The sequence below is a fragment of the Cotesia glomerata genome, linkage group LG1 (assembly GCF_020080835.1).
Source record: "Cotesia glomerata isolate CgM1 linkage group LG1, MPM_Cglom_v2.3, whole genome shotgun sequence".
NCBI classification, from domain to species: domain Eukaryota; kingdom Metazoa; phylum Arthropoda; class Insecta; order Hymenoptera; family Braconidae; genus Cotesia; species Cotesia glomerata.
Genome location: NC_058158.1, coordinates 5041306 through 5061107, shown reverse-complemented (window position 1 = coordinate 5061107; position 19802 = coordinate 5041306). Strand labels below are relative to the sequence as shown.

The 19802-nt window shown below is 29.4% G+C and overlaps 1 protein-coding gene across 2 annotated transcripts; it reads right to left on the bottom strand.

Moving 5' to 3' along the window:
* Positions 1 to 252: 252 nt before the first annotated feature.
* On the bottom strand, positions 253 to 11690 carry LOC123274976 (protein windpipe). Of its 2 annotated transcripts, XM_044742811.1 has the most exons (3): positions 11145 to 11690; positions 5871 to 5925; positions 253 to 3696 (listed from the first exon to the last, which is right to left on the bottom strand). In XM_044742811.1, exon 3 carries the CDS (start codon positions 3613 to 3615, stop codon positions 1309 to 1311), a length of 2307 nt encoding a protein of 768 aa, XP_044598746.1. In that variant the 5' UTR covers positions 3616 to 3696; positions 5871 to 5925; positions 11145 to 11690; the 3' UTR covers positions 253 to 1308. The 2 variants fall into 2 exon arrangements, with proteins under 2 accessions (XP_044598746.1, XP_044598747.1); XM_044742812.1 differs by lacking the exon at positions 5871 to 5925.
* Positions 11691 to 19802: the final 8112 nt, after the last annotated feature.

The window sequence follows — 19802 nt, the reverse complement described above, 5'->3', positions numbered from 1 at the left end:
GTTTCTCATCATCAGTTGTACTTATGAGAAGGTTCAATCATTAAAATATTATTATGACAAATGTCTTGTAATATATTCAGTTGTAAATGTTATTATTAAATTGTACAGTAATGTAACTTTTTTCATTTGTTAAATATTGGATTGACACTTCAATTAACATGTTTGAATGAACCTTCTTAAAAAAGTATCACTCGTCACAAATAATTTTTCTAAATTCTTAAACTTGATCGGTGAGAATAAAAGAAAAAGGAATTCATTTGCATATTTATTCAAACTTGAAACCTTTCCTAATATGTCTATAGAGGAAAAACACTTGCTACCATCTGCCGGAAAAGTCCCGGTTTTTATATTATCTCTTTTCTCACTCATTCTCGTTTGAATCGTATCCCATGCTCTGTACCTTACCTCGTCAATATTATGAATACACTTATATTAACACGTTATATCAAATACCAGAATTAAAAATTTAACTACTTACAACAAAACAAATTCCTAATTTCTTCTAAAACATAAAGTCCTACTTGTCTATTTATTTATGTTTATAAAAAAAATTTAACAAAGATAATTTACTGGACATGAAATACTTCTTCAATTTCTCTTTTTCACGCAATAATCCTGTTGAATAAAAGGATATAATTAAAGGTAACAAATGAGTATTTATATTTTTATAAAATTCTGTGATTAAAAATCGATTAATAATGTTTTTAATATTCATTTAAAACTAACAACAGTATAAATAATGCCTTGTTATAAGACTATACTTTGACTTAAATTAATTCAATTAAATATAACTAATTATATTTTAACATTTACATATTTATAGAATTGGACTTTCTCTAAATTCATTACACCTACATCTATAAATATTCATCAAAAAAATCTATATAAAAAAATGTATACATATATATTCATTTAAAAAATAACTTTTTAAAATATTGACATTTACGCTAACTTACAATCTTAAAATCAATAATAATTAATTAATATTAATATTAATCAATAATAAATTAAAAATTAATTTTCTACTTAATTTATGAAATCGATTGCGCGAAAAGGCTTTCCAACAATAAGCCACGGCAGTCAATATAAAAATATATCTTCAAGGTCGTCGTAATTATTCAACTAATTAATCAACTTTAATTAATCAATTAAATAATAAAAAATAACGAGAAATTTAAAGTCAACAAAGTCTTAAACCCTGAAGAGCAACGAAAAAAAGAGTCTCCTCACGATCACATTTATATATTAAATAAATTTAAACAATATAACGTAATCGAGGGATAGAATTTGAGTTGCCAAAAATAATCTTCAGGTCTTGACTAGGTTCTCACCGGCCTTTGTTCTCGTAATAAGTAGAGGCGTTTTTGGGACGCTGTCAGGAATATCTTGAAGAGTTATTTTAACGCGTTGAGCACCAGGACTACCAGGCGGCTGAAGATCCTGATTGAGTCGTAAATTTGACAGCCGTGAGTGGGATCCAGACGAGGACAGGGAGTCACGGTTGCCGCCACCATTAGCCATAACCTCTCTATTATTCGATACTCTAGGATATCGCATTATCGACGGATCTGAGGACAACTGAGGCGTGGTAACTATTTTACCATTAGTCCCATCCTTTTTGTGATTATCATTACTATCAATATCACCCGGAGAGAACGATTTCCTCGGAGGTTTCACAGGATCCACGGATTCGTTGACTGTGCCAATGTACTTGGCGGTCGGCTCGTCATCGTTTATCTTCATACCATTATCACCTTTACCGGAGCTCACTAACGGCATACTTTCAGGCTTGCTGCTGTTCCCATTAGTAGAAATCTTCGGTTGTGTCAAATTCGCAGTGTTGAGCAGTGATTTCTTCAAGTCCTTTAACTCTGTTCCATTTTCAACGTCATTATTGTCGTCGTGATCATTACGTTTGCGCCCCTTTCTGCAGAAATTTCCCTTGTAAGCCGCAAAACCTATCAAAGTCGCGAGTACGGCCAACAGAATTGCGAGAACCACATAAGAACCCATTCCTTTCTGCGTTTCCTGCTTATCGGTAGTAGCATCTGTCCCAGCAACTTCAACCGGTGATTCAACCTTTACCTGTCCAAGCTTACCATCATCAAGAACCCCCGGTTTGATACTTTCGCTCTCAACTGGAACCACTTGTACTGGTGTGATTACCTCTTCTTCGACTTTTTCTTCTTCCTCAGTAGCTTCAGATGTCGCTTTAATGAATTGCTCTTCCTCAAGATCTAATTCTTCAGTAGTAGAAGCGGGAGGTGGTGGAGTCGTGCCCCAGAGTATACCCCAAATGGAGCTAATTATTCCTGTAGATTCGGTCGTCGATGTAGACACCGTTTCACTGGTGTTATCTTGATTATTGTCCATATTTTTCAGTGACTCGTCTTCGTCCCAAGTTATGTGAGGAATTGCAACCCCAGAACCTTCACCAGAGCCCTCGGTTACCCAAGGATCATCAGCATCGTCATCTCCGGAGCCTTCTTTTTCCCATAGCTCCTTGTCTTTGTCTTTATCTTCTACTTTGATTTTATCTTCTACTTCGTCTTTATTTTCTTCTTTGTTTTTATCGTCTTTATCTTTATCTTCTTCATTGTCTTTATCTTCTCCTTTGTCTTTATTTTCTTCCTTGTCTTCAACAACAGCCACGGTGGTTTCTACGGGGATATCTGTCGTTGTTTCTAAAGATGTCGACACAGTTGTGGTAGTGGAAGATGTCGAATGTTTTTCGGTATCTTCGTTGAAGAAAATTCCGTCGTCTCCATCTCCTTGACCGGAAGTTGTAGTCTCAGGTGTCAGCGACACTTGAACGGGTATCGAAGTTGTGGTGGAGTGAGTTTCACTTTCTGATACTTTTTCATCGTCATCGGGTATATCTTCGGGATCTAATTCATCAAAAGCGTCCCCAGAGCCTTCACCGGAGCCTTCTTCAGCCAGTGGCTGATCCATTTGCATGCCATCGAGACTGTCGTCGAGCTCATCGGCCATACAAACCTGATAGGTTTTTAATTCGATTAATAGTTGTCCTTTCAAACTTTCCGGGGCATTACAGATCGTCTTCTTGGAAAGAGCGACCCCGCGCTTGATAATACTGTCACGTAGTTTTAGAAACTCACAGTCGCAGTTAAGATTGTTGTGGGATATATCCAAGTACTTCAAGTCGTTAAGAGCAGCTACGTCAGCAGGAATTTCTTCGAGCAAGTTTTTTTTTAGGTTCAAAGATTGAAGGTGATCTAATCCCTGGAGAGTGCCAGGTGACAAGTGGGTCAAGTGGTTGTCAGCGAGGTTGAGAGTCCGAAGACTAGGCAGCTGACGAAAGCATCCGGGATCTAATTTCCTGAGTTTTCCGTTAGACAAGTCCAAGTGCCTGAGGTTAGTGAGATGCGCGAATGCTCGATTGTCCGCGGACAAATGCCGCCCGGCTGATAAAACCCTGAGACTTTTCAGCCACTGCAGCGGTATTTCTTCAATGGTATTTACGTCCTCGAGATAGTGACACCGAGCCAGGGTACCATTTTTACCGAGCGTGCAGAGTCCATTGCTAGGCCTTGGCTCACTTAGTAACACCAGTGTCAGCATAAAAACAACCAGCGAGGATTCACGTGCTGACATTTTATTATTTATCTTGCTGTCTTTTTAATTTTACTTTTTTTCATCTAGATAGTGACGTTGTCTCGTCAAGCTGCTGTCGATCTGAAATCAATAACAGATAAATAATTACAGAGAAACGATTTATTGAAAAAACATATATAAATATTAGTTAAATTATTAATTATTCATAATCATAATGGGTTCTCGGTTACAGTGTTAGTAGGCTAATGAACGTTTGAGAGCTTGTAATTAAAATTATTTATATTCCAAAGGCTGTAATTATTGTATGAGTATCCATGAGAATTATTTATTGCATAATATTTATTAAGAAATATAATTTACTGGGTTGACACATTATGAAGATGTCGTTTCGAATCACTGATAAAGTTTGCTGCCGATATCGATAAAAGATATCCCGATGATAAAAAGTTCAGTGATTGTGTAAACTAATAAATATAATAAATATTATTTTCGTTACTTGAATTATTACTAAAAAGATGTACCGATAAAAAATTTTTAAATTAAAAATGATCAATTTTTGCTAACCTTTTTCATTTATTTTTATTATCCATACGCATCAAAAAATGAATATTTCCATAACTAATGATTAACATAATAAAAGCGTTAGTTGATAATGATAAATAATGTTTGAAGTTGAAAAAATTTTCTCCGAAAAATTTATCTTTTATAATAAATGCATTTGAATAATAGTTTTGAATAAGCTAGCTGTACTATAGTGTATCTATTTACAATACATTTGCATAGGAAGCGACCAAACTGACACGTATGCGTCAATAATAATTTTGTAGACACAGAGGCTTACAGTCCACGTAGCGTGAGGTTTGAATTGATAAAAAAAACTTATTAATAACAATAATATTAATAAGAATAATAATGACGGTGGGAATAATAATAATAACAACTGTGCAGCAGTCGTGTACAGAAAGGAAACAAATATTCGAAAAAGACAAGTTATTACAAATATAAAGAATAATGTTGACGAGTATTACTATGAACTAATAATATACGTTAACTTGACAATCTTGTTTTTTAACTTTTTTATACATATATTACATTGAAACGTGATGTATTGCGCTTAGCTATGAATTGAAATTTTTTTTTAAGATAACTCTACTTGCTGATGGTATGTGAGACTAGAAACGATAATTACAATTGTTACTAGTAACAATTCGAGTGTAGTTACTGGTTATTCTTTATATTATATTCCGATCACGAATGATACGTCGGATCTTGTTGGGCGTGTTTTTAAAAGTTTAACTTGTATGTATTGATATATATTTATGAAACAAAAATAATAATAATAATAAGTGTCGACAATATCCACCGTAGTACGAATATCCGATTACGCATATCGCAGAAGAACAGACAAGCAAGTTTTATTCGCGAACTCGAAAGTCGAAAGTGGTTTGGCCTCTAGTGTCCTCGGAGATCGTAAGACATCTCGCAATAATATTTATTAGCAACTAAAAAAATATGTACAGATAAAAGTATCAATGAAAAATTTATTCGAAATGAATTTTTAGTTAGAAAAACATTGCTGATAAGCTTTTGTTTAAATTTTTTATCGAAATTTAAATTGTATATTGATGGCGTAATATCTAAATGTCGTAACCAGCGAAAAATTTATATTGCAAGAGATAATTAAATTAGTTTATTATCAATATTAATTATTTTAACTGGATTATTTATTTTTTTATAAAATTTTGTGTTCAAAAGAATTTCAAGTTAAAATTTTATTTATACTTTTGATCAATTTTAAAATAATCATACATAACATGAGCCTTGTAGTTTTACTTTATAAATAAATCCCTCGTGGGTTGCAATTGAAAGGAACTCTACAATTTTATATGAAATAAGTAAAATTTAATCCAAAAATTTTCTCAACTTAAAAACCACATCCCATATGAAATCCATAAACCTATCACACTAAAAAAAAAAAATTAATTTTTCAAATTTCATAACTTACAAGCCATCAATAGTCTTTCATAATCATTTAAGTATCGACAGTCAATAAATTATCATATAGGTAAAGTAAAAATATACGAAAATTAAAAAACAATTTTCATTTAAAATACCGACAATTAAATTTTCGAATTGCATTGACTTGATAATAAGTTGGGTAACAAAATTAACACGATATCAAAATACTTTTAATAAAATAATTAAAAATAAATGATTATAAAAGATATAAGCATAATATGTACGGTTAAATAGATAATTAATATTAAAATAAATTATAAATAATTACAACGTACAAATAATTTAATTCGACGCAGTAGAAGCTGGACAACGATTTGTCTTTGGTGGCATCTGTAACAGATTAACAAGACTGTTTTATTTAATCTGTAAACACTTAAGTGTCTCGTCCTATTTTATTGTCGTTGTATAAACATTCGAATAAAAAAGGCGTGTCAAGAGCTTCAGCTTCATCTAATGAAGGTAAGCGGTTCACTGACAATTGGGAGAAATTTCTTCGGACAGGACAATAGAACTTTTTTTTGTGTATATAGTAGAGTATGAGAACGGTGGTTAACGCATTACATTAAATATAAAAATTTATTTTTATTTTCATTCACGACTCAACTGTGTGGGATAAGATTAACGGTACTTTCTATAGCTTGTGGTCCAGTTTTACCACTTGCGCTGTGTATTGGTTATCAATGTTTTTTTTTATTAACGTAATATCATCATTAACGTTGTTATCTTCAATATTATGAGACTTATTAATAATTTAGCCTTTCCTTTAACAGCAGCCATAAAGGATAAGTATCGGAATTTTTTTTTAATGATATTTTATAATTGTGTATGTTTTTTTACTGACTTTAATTTTTTATTATATTAATTATTTACTGATGCAATTACAAATTATTCTGATAAATAATAATCGATTTGTTTACTTTGTCTAGTTTTTTTTGTATAATTACTTTAATTGTATTGGTGATAATTATTTTTTATTACTGTCATTTGATATTGCAAGATACAGGTATAGATGTGTTAGATAAGCGGAGCAAATAAAAATTTATTGGATGTAGTTTAGTATGATATAAATGAAGATAGCTAGTGTTTAAATCGAGTTACAATTCATTATAAATTATTAAGCTTAACATACAGTACACGAGCACGTAACTCTCACTCTTGTGCTTGTGGGCTGGGATCGTGGAAGGTAAATGTTACATTTACAAAAAACAAAAATAAAAATTACACTAAGTAAAAAGCATTTGGCCCACTCAATCTACCGCTTAGATTTATTGTAAATTTATTTTTAAAGCTAAATAGCAGACTTTGAAACCATTATTTTTAAAAGTTTAAATAAATACTGTAGTCTGAAATTATGAGCAATTAAATCTGTTAACATTTTTTTACGTCAAAATATTTTTCTAAGATTTGAATAAGACAAAAATTAATTATTTTAATTTTATAACAATACTTTTCTACTCGGTAAATTCTTGTTAAAAATTATCTTTCTAAGGTGTAATAAATAAAAAAAAAAAATAATATTTGTAAGAACTTAAAATTAAAATTATGAGTAAAATAATAAAGATACGATAACGTTGATAAAGACTTGTTGTATATGAAATTAAATTTTTCATAATAAAGGTTTATATCAATTTTATTGTATATTTCATCTTTTAGGAGGAATGTCAATTAATAATTTTAGTAAAAGTTAATTTTTACGAAATATTTTATTAATATAAGGAGTACTTTTCAATCTATATAGAAATAAAAGATCAAAAAATTTTTCGCTGTCAATATTTCGTATTACATTTTTTTTCTACGATATCGATCAAAGAGATCATGAATTTTTCATAGATTATTGTAAAAGGCTTAAAAAAAATTTATGTTTGGGATTCAATTGAATTCTATTGACGAGATGTATCTTAAAAAAATCAATAAAAACTGAGCGTTTATTTATAGTGACGGTAATAAAATTCCAAGTGATGTAATTTTAATTTTTAATTTTTATGTTTTACGTTTTAAAAAATTAATTCAGCTCAAATACCTCACCTAATAATTAAGAACTTAATGAAAAAATAATTACATATTAATATATTTGTAAGTAAGATGTAATGAAATAAAAAATACAGAGTTGAGGGTCAGAGGGCATCAATGCCCTGAAGCATCGGCATTTGTAATCACGAGCTCGATATAAACTAACAAGTATCGACGCTAATATAATACAACTGAACCACGTTCTTAGTTCTTACTTCTACTCCTTACTTTTGCTTAACATACTTAACAATTTATACTAACAATACCAATAATGATGATATGTATACTATGTATTACTTGTTAGTCATTTATATACTGTACTTATATTCATTGATATAAATAAACACGTTCTAAGACTTGATGACAATTAAAAAGCAGCTATATATGCATCGCACGTAGTTTCAAACACCGGATCATACATACAGTAACTCGTGATATGATTGTTTTTCATTTTTAATAATAGAGTACTGATGAGTTGTAAACAATTTTTTTTATTGTTTTCTTGCTATTGATTTGAAAGAATCATGTGAGACATGAAAAAAGAATTTCTTGTAAAACAATAAAAAATTTTGCAGTTTTATAAAATAATATTATCACAATACAATATGTTGTTTTTTAAATTAAAAATTTATTAAAATTACGGTTTTGCTTATCCCAGAAAAATGATCTATAAAAGGCAAATTTGAACTATGAAAAATTGCGGTTTTGTTTTTGACATTTTATTAATAATCATAATTTATAAAAATATTTTTCAGATTGACTTTTTACACGTGATTTTGACATTTAAATTTTACTGAATAAGATATTGACTACCGATTCATGTTACTTGATGTAAATTTTGAATTTAACAATTACAAGGGTAAAAAATAATTGAAGTAATAAACTATCAATTATTTTGTGTAATGATACTGATACGTATGTCAAGTTCAAGATAACACATTAAAAAAATGTATTTAAATGTTACACGCTTTGACTTAAGAATACGCGTTAGACATCAATGGATTAACATACGCGTCGATCATGCTCTTGGCATATCGCCGATCGATTTTGTTCCCCCAGTAAATTCCACCGAGTTCAAAGTCCTTGTCTATATTGTATATGATTAATATAAATAATATTTAAATATTTATATAAATCCTTGAATTTAAAATTTTAAATTTAAGCTAACACTTTTTAATTTTAATGTCACTTTTATAAAAACATTAGTCCTTCTATCAAAAAAAAAAATTTCAACCCAAAAATAGCTAAATAAATTGTAATAATTAAATCGCACATAAATGAAACCAACAAAAAATATAAGCAAACAAATTTAAAGTGACCTCTCATCTTGCCGAAGACATATGATGTCTCGACTTATCATTTGTTAAATTGCGTCACTACTTATATACATAAAATGTAAATAGCTCCTATATATACACATACTTATGTATATATAAACCTATAATGTATAGAAAATTAAAACAAAACGTACAAGGTCAAATGCTTAATGTCGAAATTTTAATTATCCTGTTGCGTTCAACATAAATATATACGAGCAAAAAATTTATATTTATACAGATTGCTACTGCGAGGAGTAACTCCATTAAGATTTAGTAATATTAATAATTAGTGACTGTACTGTAAGTATGTCTGTACCTAAACTATTATGTAATTACCTAAGACTGATGCCCGTGGTCGCTTTTACTTGTGCATCGTTTTATATATATGTATATATATATTTTATTTGTTATATTGTACGATGAGTTAAGTACGAGGGCAAGCGATATCCGAGGACTCGACTGATAGCACGAAAAAGAAAAAAAAATTATTCAGCTATACACATTTACTTAGCTTGGTAATTATTTGACGAGTGTAAACTACACTTATGTATATAATACATATACGCAGGCTATAACTACACTTATAATCGTGTAAAATCTTATCTTTAATATCTAAATTTAAAAAATTTCTAAATTGAATCTATTATCAAGATTATCGGCTATTTAAAATTTTTGTTTAGTAATTTAAGCTTTCAAAATCACGGTAAAAAAATTTAATAATTTTTTTTTTTTAACTAATCAACAGAAAATACCAACAAATAGCTTAAACTTTTAATAGATACAAATCAACTGGATGCAAGTCATCCAATTATTTGAAATGAATTTTTTAGGTAATAGAAACCATGAACCGAGAACAAGTAAATGTTAACGATAATGATAATGATAATGATAATAATAATTGTTACGGTTATATATGAATAAAAAGATTATTCGGAGTAAGCATTACGGTTTATACAATAAGTAATATTAATATAATTTTTGGTAAATGCCCGCGCAAGTAGCTCTTGTATGAATGCTATAGCCACCGCACAAAGTTTTGCCTTTTATGGTTCAAGAATGCAAGCATGGGCAGGCCGTTATTTTTACCGGTACTAAATTAAATCTTTGTAAATGAAAAAAAAAAAAAAAAAAAAAAAAAAAAAACAATCTCGCGAATTGTTTAAGATCTATTTATAATTTACAACCGTTGAAGTTTATTGTAATTCAAATTTACTTTCCAATAATTACAGAATCACTTAATGATGTAATGATACTTCTGTGAATAAGTGAAATCATACGAGTATCTGCGTACATTCATTACACTATGATCAGTGATCAGAACAAATACACGTGTTACTAAAATTGAAACTAAGAACTTAGTTTTTCGGTTGGCGAATTCTCAACTATTGATTAAAGTTAATGATTCCTAGAGCCAGGAAGTTCGTGGCGTTCAAATCTTAGAAACATATTTTTTTAAACTAGTTTTAGCATAAGAACATCGCAAACTTCCTGGCCTAAAAATTACTTATTTGCAAAGTTTGGGAGGTTTTGTTAGTATCTGTCGTGGGAAAACTCGAGAAAGTGATGCTATTGATGGTTGCGGTGTATCAAATACAAAATATAAAATATCAAATATATAAATATATAGATATTATGGATATATAAATGAACTTTACAATAATAATAAATAAAAATAAATAAAAAATCCGATGAAGCAGAAGACGTCTTTCATTTTCGCCTCAATATCATACGTCTTATATCTTATACTTTATACTTATATATATTTATATACCGGAATCACGATATATAGTATTACGCGACAACTCGAGTAGACAGACGTATCATACGCGACTAAATACCAAAAAAAACCAATCCATGCAGCATTTGATTTTTTTTAAAACTCACGTTGCCTGTAAGTACTCCTGAGTCATTTCCATTAGCTCTAAAAAAAAGTCAGAAAGGTTTTTTTATGCGAGTGGGATCATGAAAAATATATATACCCAATAAATAAATAAATAGATAAGTTAAAAGAAGATGAGATGATATAATCGTAAAATGAATACGCAGAGATTATAGCATAGAGACGGTTGGATTATGATAGAACGACGGAAGCGACTCAAGGCCTTGACCTGATCGCACGTTTCTTCGGGTCCACTTAGAGTCCTTCGTGCAATTATATCGATAAGTGAAAGTGAACATCGCACATGTGAAAATTAAAAAATAAAAATAAAACTCACTTACCATTAAAATATTCTTCATTACATCAGCATGAAAAATTTTTATTAAAAAACTTTAATAAAAATTCGAAAAACAATTTGATTGATGATTAATTTTTTGAATAAAAATTAAAGTGTAATTAATTTGGAGAATAAATTAGATTAATCACTTTAGCACTTTGGGCACTGGGTAATTAATGCATGCACGTGAGGGAGATTAAATCCAAGCGGTAGAACGCGCGGTTTTCCAGTCAATCGCGAAGAATCAATGTAAAATCGAAAAAGCGATACAATCTATCGCGAAGCAAGTCCAAGTAAGAACTGCCGCTTAGCGCGAGTAGTGTCCGCCACCGTGCGCTCAGTACGTGTGTATTAGTAGTAATATTCACTCACTCACTCACTCTTGGTATCTCGCCTCTTCTTTTTCCTTCTCATTTATAAGTTACAGTGATCTCTCATACTCGCAACCAAACACAACACAAGACAACACACCACACCGTTCTCCAACTACCATAGCAGTGTATAACAGTGTACACTACATGACACTCCTCAACAGCAGGCCAAACACGCTCAAAACGTCCTATCCTCTCATGGGTCTTTTATACCCCTACTTGTTTGACTTGTCGGTTTATATCCTCTCTTACTCTTTTAAACATATTTCTCGCTCACTCCCTCCCGTATGTCACCCTCTCCCGGTCCTTCTCCCTCCCACTTATTTTATTCAAGTTTAATGTATATAACATATAACATATATAACTAACGTATCGCTACTCCACCGTGTAGGTATGGTATACTCGCATCACATATGTGATACTGTCTGTGGTTTTCTGGCTTAACTCCTATCCTTTGCTTTTGTATTGAGCATCATCACATGTTATACTTACACGTACAAAACTCAAACTTATATCACCGGAGTTTCCGCGAGCGAGCGACCTACCGATAGCTCTAGTGGGTAATCGTGATCGCTGATTTATAAGATGTCTACAATAGAACTATTTGCAGGAGATAACTACTACCAGTCGTTACATTCACTTGAGGTGGATTGAATTCCAAATAAAGGGTATTTAAATTTTATGGGTTTTAACAGGAAGACTCGAGAGGATGCCAAGTCTCCAGGTGGTCACGTACTTGTCATGCCAATTTATTAAAATATTTTCTTCTTCCAGGGAGGTTAATTCAAGGTTTAAAGCATTTCTAAGGTGATAATGAACAATTTTTTTAATCAAGGAAAAATTTTAGGAAGGTAGAACATGAGACATGACGAAAAACGTTTGGGTAAAAATATTTCACCTTAAACTTGGAATTTGATCTGTCCATTTTATATTTTAATTCTGTTGAATATAGTGTTTGATGAGATGCAATAACACCTGTACGCAGAACTGGAATAATAGAAAGAAAATTTAATAAAATAAAATGAAATAATGTATTTTTTTAAATGAACATTTATAGCATTAGTATGAATAAAAAACAAAATTTTTTACAATTTATTATTAGACATTGCTTAAATTTAAAAGTATTCACCAACTCGTTTTATGGAAATTTTTTAAAGTGAATCATTGGTAAAAACTAGAAGCAACATCAATTAATTTGGAAGTTTTTTTATTTCGAATAAAATTCACCATCGCTGTACAATAATTTTATTGGAAAAAAAAATTCAGGTGCGGCAACTTCCTCGAAAAATGATAAAATAATATGATTTTTATAATTTATGCGTGTTTGTTTTGATTATCTCAAATATTTTTACTTTACTTTCACTCAGAGGATTACTTAAATCTTTGCAGGTTAATATTTAAAAAAAAATTTTTTTTAATTATTCTTTTAAAAAATTTATAAAAAATTTTCCTCGAGTTTAAGATACGTTTTTAAAAAATATTTCAAAAGAAAAGGAAACATAATTTTTCAGACCGTAAATAATTGCACTTTTCGATGTATTTATATACAATTACACTCATATTATTTTAATTTTTAAATGTCATACAATCAAATGTTATATAAATATAATGCAATAATAAAGCGTCTCAATTGCACCACAAGTAATTTCGTAGAGAATTAAATTTTCTAGAATCATATCTGAGGAAAAAAAAAAACAAAATAATCGGTAGTCAGTGAATGAAATTAATAATTCATTGAGTTAATATTAGAATAAATTGGATAAATCTACATGAAAAAAGACTTGAAAAAAATGAATTATGAAAGAAAAATGAAAGAAAGTCGGGTTGAAATTCCTTTCTAAAATGAATCATCGACTTAAGGTATGTCATCATATAATATGGTAAATTTTATTATTATTAATATAATGTTACATTAATAACATAAGCTGGGACCCGGAGACAGTGAGATAGGTTCGATAGGTACCCTGTATATGTATTAGAATAGTATATAGTACAGGATACATGTTATATGTAATGTAGAGTAGTAAAAACAGTAAAAGCCATCGAGGAGACACGCTTATTAGTTCCGATCTATCGTTCTTTCGCGTCACGACTCACGACTACTAGACGTACGATACGATATTATATGATATAAGAACGTATATATACACTATACCCAGTATCTTACAACATATAGATAGAAGACTGATGTGGTAAGAAGTGTAGAATGACAAGCTACTAAAGTATTGTCATACATATACGGTTGGGTGTAGTGAGGTAAAAGAAGACACAATATATAAATACCGGATTTTAAGAGGAGAAGACCGAAGACAAGGATTATTCGGTAGATCTTCGATCATTATCAAGATTGTCATTGTCATGAAAATATTTTTTTTATCTACAAATGAATACTTTATATATTATAATTATGATTCATGATATTTTCTTAACTTTATGACTTAAATCTCTTGTTGTGTACTGAAATTATTTTTCGACCCAGAAAATCTTAGTTGCTTAACATATACGCACCCAACTACACAACATGTCACGTATCGCATCTTCATTTATAATAATGTCGATGTTCTACGCCTGGCGACAGTGATCTAGTCTAGTAGACACGAGTTAAGCTGACCGCACGTGTTATATCTGCAGTCACTATTACAATATATATTATTATATGTTGTATTAAATATATAGAATGTTGAGCTATCATTATATATCCAGGAATAATACAAAGGGTCATACAGGTGGTTACGACTAATGAAAGTTAATCTAGTTCATTGACTGCTGAGCTTTTTATAAAACAATTTATATTTATAGTCATTTTATTATTTTTATGCAAGTATTTAACCGAAATTAAGGCTCGACAATACCGATGTTGATCTTGATGAGCTTTGTAAAAATTATATTTAGGAGAACGATTTCTATTGAAGAATTTTCAAATTCCATTTAACATAATTTATTCAAGAGGAAGAAATGATTTTATTTAAAATTTTTAGATCATAAATATTTTAGAACTATTGATAAACTCGAAGAATAAATTATTTAAATAATTTAAGTATTTATATTTATATTGATCATGATCATCATATCATAAAAACTTTTTCTTTGACGCCCATTATCATATAGCGATAAAAATTATTGAAGCTATTTTTCATAATTTAAATAATGTTTGATAAATAGTAAGAGATTATGATTAAAATTTGGTAGAAATTAAAATAGTAAAAGTGAGAAATAATGAAATGCAATTTGTATTTTGTAGCTCTATAAAAATGATTCAATGAAAAGATGTCCAGAGTAATTAAAAACTTAATGAGAGTGACAAACATTGAGGTGATAAATATTGAAATATGAGTTCATTACGAAGATATTTGTTATGCAACTTTATTATAATAATTTGTATATGCATATTTAACACAAAAGCTTGAGGGAATCGTAAAACCCAAGAAAGTGTCACAATCAATGACTTGCTAATTAGTATTTTTATATCAATGATTATTAATACTTTGCATAAATCAAAATTTGAATTTTTATTAACTGGAGTTATTCTTTCCGATCTTGACCTTCGCAAATTTAAGATCTAACTTTCCCAAATGTGTAAATTTTAATTAAATACGGAACTTTGATTTCTGTTACATAAATTTATAGTTTTCTTTATTTCCGGGTTACGAAACTAAACGAGATGTATGTTGTTGAAGGTAGACAATGTTAATTGTATTGCGATAAGTAAAGCAAAATATTTTTTGTTAGCATTCTTTTATTTCTCCGAGGAATAATAAACAATAAAAAATGTAAATAATGTAATGTATAAATGATAAAAAAGGGGATATATCGAGAATATTCAGTGAAGCGGAAAAGGAAATAGTAACTGGGAAATATGACACTGTACCCACTCGTCTCGTACATAAATGTGTGCGAGCTAAGTGTACATAACACGGAAAATAGTGCAATATATAAATTACGAATAAAGAGTTGTGAAAATGCAAATGAGGATATTATAAGCGGGTCACATCATGAAGAAAGGTGTTTATGTATGGCTCCGATACTAGATATTATATTCATTTTGTTTCATTGACTTTGAATTTGAATAAATATATGGTTAATGTTAATGTGATGGGTACTTTAGTGTATTAGTTGTATGTAATATGTATATTTTATATAGTATTAATATTAAAAACCGAGGATAAATGAGTCGCCGCGAGCGGTTCAAAATTGTTGTCTGATCAGGCTTGATTATATCCGTTCGTTTTCAATCACTATCATACATACATACGTCGTTATATTAGATTGTTGAGCGATCTAAATCAATATCGAGAGACTCCAGACTAGATGACAGGTTTTTTTTTTACATGATTTGCTATTTATTTTATTGATTATTTATTTAAATTAATACTGTAATTAATAATGTAACTATTTATTAATCATTTTTTTTAATAATAAGAAATTAATTCATCGCTCTAATTTCTATTAAAAATAATTAATTGATGAATTTTTTATTCCAAAAAATTATGATTAAGAAATTAACAATTGAATGATGTAATAAAACAATTTATTATTGAAATTAAATGAAAAATACAAATTAAGAAATTTATAATTAATTGAAAATTTTTAAATTATGTAAAAAAATTTTAATCAAAAAATCGATAATCAGAATTTATCTTTAAAAAATTGTCATTGAGAAGAATCATTCAAATTTGTAATTAAAATATGTATAGTCAATATTTGTAGATAAGAAATTATAATTGAAGAAAACAAAATCAACAATTCTAATGAAAAGTTTGTAATAAAAATAAGCCAACAAAAAAAAGAATATTTAAAGTTAAACAATTTAATTGATAATATAAATATAAAAATAAATGGTTTACAAGTGAATAATAATAGTAAAATGAGTTTATTAAATGAAAGCGATTTGTATGATCCCCATATTATGAAGGGCAGTAGTGTATATGTCGACGAGAATATAATAATAAAAGAGCGTAGAATAGAGCCAATATTAATAGCAAGTCACCTTTAACCTCTGAAGTTATAAGTCTTATCGTGTCTCGTCAATGCATTGCGACCAAATGGAGCTAAACCCCAACTCGACATATACATAAACTGGGTACATACAGGGTAATTCAATACTACAAAATGCAGTATATAGTTGACATTAAATTGTACAAACTGGCGGATGCATGCAATTGTTGGAATCGCCCGTGTTGTACAAGTGCATCTATAGATTAACCTGCACTTACATCAAATATGACAGATTAATCAAGCGCCTCAGCCTCTGGCTGTACACGGTATGTACTATACAATGTATAGTACTAGTAACACAGTTAACTTTGCCGTATAATAAACGCCAGAGCATCTATCTCTCTCTCATTCTCTCCCTTTCTCTGTTTTTTTTTTTTTATTCCTCGTTTGATATCTTCCCCCGCGCTTTATGCGTCTCGCGGGGCATATAATAGCCCCACCCTCTTTTGTTATATTTAAACGCAGCATTGAAAGGTTCCTAGGTCAGTTCTCATGTTTCCACATGATGACATTGTGTAAATAAAAAATGTTACGTTTAAACATTTAGATAATATTACATTTACTCGAGTCATCAGTCATAAACTCTTGACCTCTTACACACGAGCCTCGACACCATTTCCTCTTTATGTTTTTTTTATTATAATATGTATATATTACCCAACTAAATTAACTGATTATAAACTTGTTATGTTTGAAACTTTACTTTTTTAATGTCATTTCGTTTATTTGATTAAAAAATTTATCATCATTTCTTCTAAACTTTTAAACACTCTTTACTTTATATTTAAACTCGCTTACTTAAATTTTATTTAATACGTAATAACTTTTTATCCATCAAAAATATTACTTCAGTTCATAAAAAACCGGAAAACGAGACAATAAGCCCTTTGAAATCATTCGGAATATAATTTTTAGATAATGTTGTTTTAAAAGCTCCGAAATTATATCATACTGTATTAAAACATATCTTAAGCTACTAAAAAATAATGAACTTTTATAACTCCCTACGATAGTATTCATTGAACGTGGTAGAGATAAAATTACCGTGGTATAAAATTATAACGAGAACAATCGTTAATTGTATAAAAAAGACAGGTAATAAATCAGTTTTTTAATGATAGGGTCTGCGATCTATGGTCTGTTTTTTCACTATGACCTGATTTATTCAAGTACCGATAGAGAAAAAAATTTGAATCTTTAGTGAACGTATAATTTTGAAATCATCTTTACTAATTGTCAGTTCTTAGTGATTTTTTGTAGCATTGTGTAGTAGAAATAATTTTAAGTAGCTGATGAAGAAAACGTTTTTTTCGGCCGTTTTTTTTAGCTTGTGTAAGAGTTGAACAATTAGAGAATAACTAAAAATAACTGTGGAACATATCTTTAAATAATTATAAAAGTCTACATTGGAAAAATTGTTTTCAAAATACTAGATATTTGATCTTGTCAAGAATTTTTTAAAATAATTGAAACATTGTTAAAGAGATTACTTCTAGAAAATTAAATTTTTTGAAACAACAAAATTGCTCTGCCATTAATTTATAGTACTACTAAAATTATAAACCTGAACAAGCTAAAAGATGTCCTTTAAGAACGGTCTAACGAGAATAGCGTCTATTTAACACATTAGCGGGACAAATGTGCATGCATTAATATAAAGATGCGCTTCGAGATTACTCGGCGACTTTCATCATTGCCGTAAGTCGTAAATAAAATGATTTATATGAGTTCTTTAAAATCGTACTAAAAAAACAATAAAAATAAATAAATGAATGAATAAAAAAGATTATAGATAAGAGGTAAATAAATAAAACGACGTAAAAAAAAGTAGTAGCTGGTGACAAGTTGCCGTTGGAACGAAGATACGTTGCACGAGCAAGTAAAAGGCAATACAACTCGAATCGTTTAAGGTAACGACGAGGTGCAACTCTCTTGACTCGTCTACCTTTATATTTACTTACAATCCTCGTAAACCAGTGTCAAGCTTACCGGTCATTCGTTACATTGCGCTTCTCATTGCACATATTATTTGTAATATAATTATATCCTGAAAACCGATCGGTCATATCACACGTCATAGGAAAATCCCGAGTATTTTTTATCACGTCATATCGTTAAATTAATAACTTTAAAAAAAGAGTTCGAGGAATCTATATATGCATTTTATAGCGCGATAAATAGTCCGATAAAGGAATAAAAATTTTTTGTATAAAAAAAATTTATATGAACAACTTTATATTGTTTTTTCGAATCAAACTCCGATCTGAAGATCGTTATTTAAAAAAATTTTTAATTCTTAAGAGAAAATAACAAGCAATGTATAAATTCCTTAAAAATATACCTTACTCTCTAAAATAAAATTAGTGAAATTTTCACTAATTCAGGTAGTGAAAATTTTTTCACTGTAAAATTAGTGATTTTACTAGATTAATCAGTGGACTTTTCACTACCTCAATTAGTAATTTTAAATTTCACTAATTCAAAAATCTTTTTTATCAATTAGCAGTTACTTTGTCTCTAATTCTATTAGTGGTTTAAGAATTCACTAATTACGCAGTTGTTTCTACTCGGTTGTCAGTGATTTTGTCACTGATTGTATTAATGACTTCAATGTTCACTAATTTAATAGTGACTTTTCAGAAATCGTGAATAAATATTACACTGATATTATTTGTGATTCTTTTTTTCACTGATTTAATAGCGCTTCCACTTAAATTATTAGTGGAATCTTCACTAATTTTCGAGTATTATTTGATATCGCTAATTAAAAGTTGAAAACTACGATGCAGTCAATGAATTTCTCACTAAAATTACCTATAATTTTATTTTTCCCAATTTAGTCGTAAATTTCATTGTATATTAATATATTTTTATATTTTACATTTCAAATTCAAATTTAGTCAAGTTTTCACTGATTTTAGTGATATCACATATCACTTATATATTATAAAAAATTGGTATCTGTTAATTATATAGTCGACTCTTTTGTCAATTTTTAACTCAAAAAATAAGTAAAAAAAATCGTAACCACTCTTAACTACATATAGCACCATTTACTTCAAGGTTGTTATATTATAAATCATAAGATTATGTAGCCGGGATGCTGTTTGGCTTTCTTCGGTTCAAGAAATTCGACATTTAAATAAACACTTTTGGATACAATATTCTGTTAAACAGTCTCATGCCGAATAAGTTTTCCTTTTTAGTTTGAGTATGCTTTTGTATAAACAGAGACATAAACAGTGTAGTATCAGAATATTGTAGTCGTACGACCTACGATCCTTTCGTTACTTCAA

Bases quoted from the DNA above. Each gene is read 5' to 3' on its own strand.
- LOC123274976 (XM_044742811.1), bottom strand. From the start codon at position 3,615: ATGTCAGCACGTGAATCCTCGCTGGTTGTTTTTATGCTGACACTGGTG.